General features: G+C 40.3%; 1 protein-coding gene across 2 annotated transcripts in view; it reads right to left on the minus strand.

Moving 5' to 3' along the window:
- Positions 1-6425, minus strand: part of ano1b (anoctamin 1, calcium activated chloride channel b) — an 81101-nt gene extending 74676 nt beyond the window's left edge. For both annotated transcript variants that reach the window (XM_008287808.1, XM_008287807.1), the window contains exon 1: positions 6169-6425. In XM_008287808.1, the coding sequence (XP_008286030.1) occupies positions 6169-6273 (105 nt within the window). In that variant the 5' untranslated portion in view covers positions 6274-6425. The remainder of the gene's footprint in view (positions 1-6168) is intronic.
- Positions 6426-8612: the final 2187 nt, after the last annotated feature.

Here is an 8612-nt window from a genome sequence, read left to right on the forward strand (position 1 = left end):
ACATTTGCTCTGACTTCACTGTTTCTGAGCTGAGTGTCTTCTTGTTATCACTAAAGAGTTAAGTTACTGACTGTCCAGCCTGATACACAGAGACAAGCTGAGCAGACTGACAGGAGCTGGACACACACACACACACACACACACACACACACACACACACACACACTGTTGGCTTTATTGCTGATGCGTGAATCTCACATTATATTGGGACACAACGTTTATGTTTTTAGGAGGTAATCATTGGTGAATATGTGTAAAAAAACAAAAAAAAACAGTCATGACTTGATAATCTGACATTAAATCTAAAACTTTCTTTTATGTCGGATAGCGAGGCTGTCGGATTGTCAAGACAGAGGTCCAGATACAAGGAGGGCTTGATGCTTGAAGGGTAATTTTTTGTTAATATTTATTGTTTATAGTTGTTATAATAACTAGTGTATTGTTAGAACACTACGCATTGCTGATTTCACACCTAATTGACCAGTACGATTGTACACGTTCCAGCCACTTAGCAGCCCTGGGGTGGAAGTGGCCGGAACACACAGACAGTATTTGGCTGCTGATGCCGGTTTAGCTAGCATTCACAGTTCTGTTTCCACCATCGGTGACGACGGCAGCAGGGGAGTGGCGGGCAAGATACGCTCCATCATTACCATCCGTGTTTACTTTCACAAACACTGAGCGTGCTCGCTGTGAGTGACGTCGTTGTATCCTCTTCTGCACATGCAGATTTCACACAGCAGATCACATACAAGTCGCGTTTAATTAGAAATGTGAACAAACTCACAAAAAATCAGATTTCACCAAAAAATCCGAATTGAGCATTAAGTCCTGCAGTCTGAATGTAACCAATCTGTTGGATTGTTAAGTCAGATAATACGCTGTCATCCTTATTTGTGACATAAAATGTCATGTCAGAGTCGGAATCCAAGGCTGTCGGCATGTTAAGGCTGTTTTTATGGGTTCCGTTCGTTTTTGTTAAAAACCTTGTTGGATAGCAAGGTTTTCAGATTGTTAAGGGTCGAATTATCAAGTCACGACTGCAATCTAAATATATGATATATTTGATGTATTATATATAATACATTCTCTGAATAATATATATTTAATGATATATTGAGTGATTAATACAAATCATTTACACACATTTGTCAGTCCTGTTCCCAACATAGCTTGTATATTCTAGCTGTGCATCTCACCTCTTTGATGTCACGGCAGAAAAGACTTCAGCCAGGACACATCATCTCTTCACAACAATATTTAATCTTTCCCTGGCACAAGCCACCATCCCATTCTGCCTCAAGCAATTCACCATCATTCCTGTCCCTAATAAGACAGCCTAAATGATTACAGGCCAGATGCACTCAGTGCTGCCAACTGAAGTACTGAATGGAAAGTAGGTATTGGCTGTCCTAAAAATCGCTAGAAGTAACTCAATGACATCATCACATAATTTGCATAATTGTTATTTGCATGTAATTGTAATGGACGCTGTAGGAGAGAGGAATAATGTCGTGGGACACCCTAAATATGTCTAAAATTACAAATGAACTGTCATCTGTTGATTCTTGGTTTGTTTTTTAAAAGTTTGCCACTGAAACAGGCCATCACTTCTCACAATAACTTCATGACTACTGCTTTGTCTAGACCCACATTAAATAAATCCATTTTGTATTGTATTGTTAAATGTTAGAAATTTAACCAAACGACTGTAATGTGGGGTGAAACTGGCAGCTTTACATCCAACCCTCCTCCTTTACCTGGCCTTGGGACCCAAAGTGACCCAAAGACACACTCTTTTGTTTTTTAGTTGTTGGATTTCTTTTTTGTTTTTTCTGATATGATGAGCTAGCCAGCTAGATGTTTAGCTTATGTCACAGAGAAGCACACAGAGTGGACCAGGTGGGTAAGTGTACATTAACATTACCAAACAGAATCGCTGTTCATAACGTCCATCCATCATCTATACACCGCTTAATCCTCATTAGGGTCACGGGGGGTTGGAGTCTATCCCAGCTGACTTAGGGTGAAGGCAGGAGACACCCTGGACAGGTCACCAGTCTATCACAGGGTGACACTTAGAACCAAGCACACTCACATTCACACCTACGGACAATTTAGAATCACCAATTAAGCCTGGAGAGAACCCACGCTGCATGGGGAGAACATGCAAACTCCAAGCAGAAAGATCCCAGAAGTCCAAACCGGGACGCGAACCGGGGTTCTTCTAGCTGCAGGGCAACAGTGCTAACTACCGACTGCTTTGACGGGCATTTCTGAGCATATAACACTTTTAAGTGCACTTTACATTCGTGTAGTATGAAAGGTGTATGATACCCAAGACTCAAAATTTAAAATAGTAACTGAACAGTTAATGCTGTTAGAGATCCAGAGTCTATAAATGCTGAGGGTAGACGACACTCAAGCCTTGTGGCACTACATCAAATGCTATACCTAAACCACTACAACTGTGGCCATACCTCCTTTAGCTCTCTGAGCTCTTTGCTGAGGTTGATCTTTATATCGTTGTTTCATATTACATTTTGCAACTGATTTTTTACTTTGTATCACACAAATGATGAATGTAATTGCATTATTGCATAATTGCAATTATCTAATGTTAATAACGATGGTGAAATTCATCCCTATCAACCTATCATTTTTTAACCAAGCAGGAACCTCCAGGGCTCATAAATAAAGCCCACATGGAGGTGCCATGGAGGATATTTGAGGCCAGCTCCAAAAGCAAGTTGATTCCCATTGGATTTGTAATGACAGCTGTATGGGAGATCATTTTTATATAACGCTTGTTAAGATTTTATTAAGAAAAAAAGTCAGGGGATGACCACTGATCGTGATAGATGAGTGCAATCTGAGGACAGCCCATAGCCCGGAAATGTTTGTATGGTTCCCACTCCCACTCAGTGTCTTTGATCTCTTTTGGATCGCCCGGAGTTAAATGGGGTCAGACGCTGCCAAAATGTCAACAGCCTACGGCACCACATCGAACTTAAAAAACCTCTATTCAGGGAACCTCTGTTATAGAGGGTTTGTCAATCCTCATATACACAGATCTGCTCTGACATGTATGCTGAGTTCTACATTCAGTCTTGTAGTAGGCTGTCTGTTTTTGGCTGGCTCACTGGAACTAGCTATGCAATCCATGTTTGGCACAGTACTGTACTTTTCAGGGTCTGAGTCATTGTGGGGAGCACTGGTTTTTCCACTCCACTGCATGAACAGCTACTTTATGGAACATGAAAAACACAGGATATTGTAAAACACTCGTGGGCAACTCCCACGACAGCACAAACCTTTGAGTACACACACCTAAGAACAGCACTGTAGCTTTACAAGCCCAATTATACTGAACATGGAACAAAATACAAACAACATTGAAAAGCACAAGGATCACAGAATAAAACCACTTCAACAGCACAGCAACAGATGTTGGAACCATTTTCAGCTCTTTATGATTTGATCCAGATGTCTGATGGATGGATAGATTGTCACCAGGTGCTTGGTGTTGGGCACTGAATGGGTGTTCGCCAGCTCCACCTTTTTTGTGAGCCTGATTTACTCACAGAAGACAGGTGATGGGAATGAGCTGGCAGGAGTGGTAGGACACCAGTTTTTTGACCGTAGTCTGATACAAACATTATGAAATCTTTCTTTTTGAATATAATAAACAGAACGAAGAATAACTCCCTACGCGTCAGAACTTGAATTGCTCCTGTCATATGTGGATCCGAGCAAAATTGCGTCGGATACCGCAATAACAGACATTAATCATCATCAAATGAGAGATATCTTACATTATCCAAAAACAATTTAAGGTAAAACTGCGACTAATGCATAAACAGTAAATTGTCTGCACTTATATGGCCCTTTTCTGCTACAGTCAAGAACTTTAACAATGTCAAACTCCAGTGGATTGCAGCTTCCACCAAAGTGCTTTCCATTATTACCATGCCAGCCTGACTGGCTGTTAGCACCATGACCTCAGTCTCCAAGAAACCAAGAAAAATATTCAAACTTTAACTTATCATATTGACAGTTCATAGAAATCGAGGGCGACACAACAGAGCATCATCATGTCAGCAAAACCAGTTGTATGCAATAGTACGGGTGGCAGCTGCTACTTCCACTGTAGTGCTTCCAAGAAAATTCTATATGAGACATAAATAGTATGTGAATTATGAGCTGTGTCATGACCTGAGCCTATCACAGTGTTTCTCCTTATAAAGCTCATAACCTCTGGCTGCAGATCTAAGAGAACACGTCTACAGATCAAACTACACTGAAGAGAAAATACAAAATAAGTGCGTGACTTTTGGAAGGACTGCCAAAGTGTCCGGGACACTTTGTCAAGATGAAAAAAAAAAAATAGGGAGGATTTTAAATTCTACAGTGTTATCAGACTTATTTACTACATTTATTTGTACTCCTATGTTAGTTAACACATGGGCTTTTAAAATAAATGTTCAACCTTGACAAAAATGAGGTCATGTTTAATCTGAGACACAGTCACTGCACTCAGATTATCTCATTTCACTAATTGTGTGACTTCTAACACTAACTGCTTGCACCTGTGTTGAATTAGGTGAGTCACTTTAAACAGGTTGAATACTTATACAGTCACTTATTTTACATTTTAAGACTTTTGTTTTGTAAATTCTTGTCCAAAAAGCCAAATTATATTGATTTAATGTCAAAAACAATAAAAGGGGAAATTTTCCAAAGGGTGTCAGTATTTTATTTTTATATAGGCCCTGTGTATAGGCCAGCCTGCCCACTATTAGGCAGTAGCAGAACATTTTAGTCAGATTTAGTAAGATCGTGAGCTTTTGTGGGATTGAACAAGTTTCATGGGATGGAGATCATGTTATTGAAAAAAACAAGATTATTATTTTTATTTATTATATTTGTAAATGATTAGTTATGTGGAAGGCAGTATTTTATTAGACAAACATCTACAGCAGTTTATGTTTTCCATTTCTGTAAAGTGTTTTTCTTTCCTAATTATTTTTTGTACAATTTCATACCTTTTTCAGCAACAGTACAGCCACAGTATACAGTGGATATATTATGCTGGAAACTAATAAAAACTGACCAAAGACTTTTACTTTATTATTCTGACTTCAAGGAGTTTTCGTCAAGCTGCTCTGTTCTTTTACTCTTGTGAGTTTTAAGGCTCAGAATATCACTTCATGACTAGGGAGAGGAGAACCAGGTAGCTCTCTCTACTAAAGAGTTGTGTTATTCAAAAGCGGCCCTGATGCCGTGTGAATTTTTTTTGCCTTGAAATATTTGGGAATAAAAATCAAAAGATAAGATGAAGCAGGAAAAAAAGAAAAATAAAACCTGTGTATACAGATGCCTCATGAAAGAATGTCACTTCTTTTCCTGCAGATCTGATTCAGTTCTGCTTTTAGGAGATTTCATACAATGAAGCAGTTCAATGCGATATGAATTGCACTGTCAATAAGTAGATTAAACTTTGTTTTGATCTTCTAATGGATTGAGGTCACAAAGTCCAGGAAATCAGTTACTAAATTAGTTCAAGTTTACTCTTTGCACGTGAGCAAAACCGCAGTTAAATCCTCTCTGGATAAAAAGCAGAATTAAAGCAGATTGTTGTTTTTAATTAACACAGTAGTGATGTAAAAGTACTGAAATTTAGTAGTTTTAATGGTCACACAAATGCCACTGCAGCTGAATAGAGGGATCTATCTTATGTCTTGGGAATCATTTTTCCCCCCAAATATCAGCTTGACATATTTATCACTTACATCTTTGGGACGTCCACTACGGTTCTTGATGAGTTTAGTTTTGTGTGTTTAACATTCTGTAGGCAAACATCTCTTTTGGAGGCGTCTGAGGTTTAATAGTTAGGTCAAACTAACGTACCTGTTCATGTCGTGTTGAAACAATGCAAATCATCTGTTTTTACTCTCAACTTACAATAAAATAAATATGTTGAACAATCCCATTTTAAACCAAAATGCTTCTTGTAATAGTGTCAACTCTAACATGTTGTCCGTGGACAGACCATACCTTTATATCTGGACATTATAAAATGCATTTCGGTGGCTCTTGCCTTATCTTTCCTTGTCCTAGCTTGTCAGTATTGCTGTGCGCTCTTTCGTCTCTCGTAAAGACCCTCACCTTGAACTTGCCGTGGAAGATGACATCTCGTAGAAACTGCGGAGCCTGTTGCTCAGATCCAGAGTGTGGCTGTAGGTTGATTCCCGCTTCTGCTTCCTCTGTCATTGTCCAGTTGTAAAACAGAACTGTGGTGAAGAACTCTTTCCAGCAAGAATAGTCCAGTTCCTGCCCTACGTCTCCTCTGTGCCTCCTGTTTGAAATGTCTCCTTAGTGACAGTGTCTGATGTTAACAGCCCCTCCTCTGTCTTAAATTTTTCCTGTGACTTGCCACTTTTTCTGTGCTTGTCCCCCTTTAAAGCTCAGTGTGGAGCTCTCTTTCTGGATTGTGGTATGGCTCAAGTGAGCCAGCAGCCTTGTTACTTGAGAAGGCATCTGTGAGCCAAGATCTAAACTTAGGCAACTATAAAACTGATGAACACAAGGTGCCCTCCCTCCTTTTTCTCAATGTTTAGTAAACTTTAATCACTAAAATATCAACCACCTGAACATACGAGCCAGTATCCCGCGCTCTGCCGAGGACCTGCGAGGTCAAATACGATGCATTACATGTAAAAAATGGTTGCATGGCTCACGATCCGAGAACACTTCCAAACAACTTCATTAGTCAATATAGGCTTGTGTGTGTGTGTATACGTGTGTGTTACATAATAACAGGATGCAGACTGAATAAGCAGCAGCTCATAAGACCCTCAGTGGTCCTGAGGCAGACAGTATCGATGGCCATACAAGAAAATAGAAGGATGATTGTAACTGTTGCTATGGTTGACACTTGAGTTGGATCCTGAGTACAAGCTGTTGCTGAGCTGCTTGATTTGCAGGTGAAATGCACAATCTATGTGACAGTTTTGTAACGAATGCTCTAATTTAGCAAATGCTGCCACAAAACACTACAAGACTCCTGCTATCCTCACAGTAAAGTAGCTAAAGAAAACACAGAAATATAAACCAGAAAGGAGAACACTGTTGCTGTTGTGTTTTATCTAGCTCTGTGTTTCTGCTGCTAACATTTAGGAGCTTGCAGGAGGATGTTGTAGCAGCATATGAACCCAGACTGTTTATCTGCTGTGATAGCGTGCACAACACCAACTTTCTGTAGTTGTTAGAAACTGCAATACATCCATAATTCTGCTGCCCGCCTGCTCATCCACTCCCACACCCATCCTTGCAAACCTCCACTGCCTCCCCCCGTCCCCCAGTAAATCCCTTTCATCACACTACAAGCTGGCTCCCCCCCTACCTGACTGAACTCCTTCGTTTGCAGACTCTCTCCTGCACCCTCCGCTCTGCTGACGCTAGCCGACTACATCATTTTAAAAAATGTTTTGAGTGACTCTGACTCCTGACCATCCTGACCAATTGTCTCTCAGCAGCAGGTGATAGCTTGTGTTTTCTTCCTGGTCGTGGGAGTGACATGAATGTACCATGCACTCTGTACTTAAAAGCACTTAATTGGCTCCAAGTGACTTTCTTTTTGTTTTTCAAGTCTTTGCTGAGCTTCCCTACTGTCATGTTTGCGGTTAAGTCTAATAAGTGTATCAAATGGGCTAAAAGAAGTCAGCAGCTGAGGCTAAAAAACCATGCCACGAAGAAAATGAGATTAGAACAGCCTTCTACATCAACAAAGTTAGCAATTCAAGCTGCTGAATGTATATTTTTGACCCAGATTTTGTCACGTTTTTAGAAAACCTGTCATAAATCTGTGAAAAAAACAAAAAGCATGATTGTTTTTTTAAAATTTGTGATAGAAATGCATGTGTTTCAGTCATTCCATCACTGAAAATTAAGAGGACAAGAGGATTGCCAGTCTACAGAGATTGGCAGAAGAGAAATATTCCAGCATGGTGGCAGCAATCAGAAGTAGTGTCCTGATATCACGCAAGAGTTTCAAAAGAAGAAAAAGTGAAAATTATGACCTGGCCAAGTATGTTTGCTACCTTCAGTCCAACAGAACACCTTCAGAGGATTTTAAAAGAGAATGGTGAAGTAACACAACCCCTTCAGCAAAGAGCACAAAGAGCAGCAGAAAAAAAAATCTCTCTGAAGAAGAGCAGAACATCCGTCACTCTCTCAGATGTGTGGAACACTGGTAGACTCACTACTGATGAGGACTGAATTTGTCAGCAAAAATAAAGGTGGATATACAACATCATGTGTGTGTATGTGTGTGTGTGTGTGTGTATACATACACACACACTGGGATGTTGGGATGCTGCCAACATCCATGTGCTACAAACCACAGAACACCGTTAATGTACATACCCCAGCAGTTCAGAGCTGTTCTGGGTGACATGAGGCGGAGTTACACAGCATTAGGCAGGTGGTTTTAATGTTGTAGCTTATCCTATAAAGCGTTTAATCCTCACTCTGGGCGCTGGAGCCTCTCCCAGTCGACTTAAGGCGAAGGCAGGAGACACCCTGGACAGGTCGGCAGTCTATAAATGTGC

The sequence above is a fragment of the Stegastes partitus genome, unplaced genomic scaffold (genome assembly GCF_000690725.1).
Source record: "Stegastes partitus isolate 25-593 unplaced genomic scaffold, Stegastes_partitus-1.0.2 Scaffold522, whole genome shotgun sequence".
In the NCBI taxonomy this organism is placed as follows: domain Eukaryota; kingdom Metazoa; phylum Chordata; class Actinopteri; family Pomacentridae; genus Stegastes; species Stegastes partitus.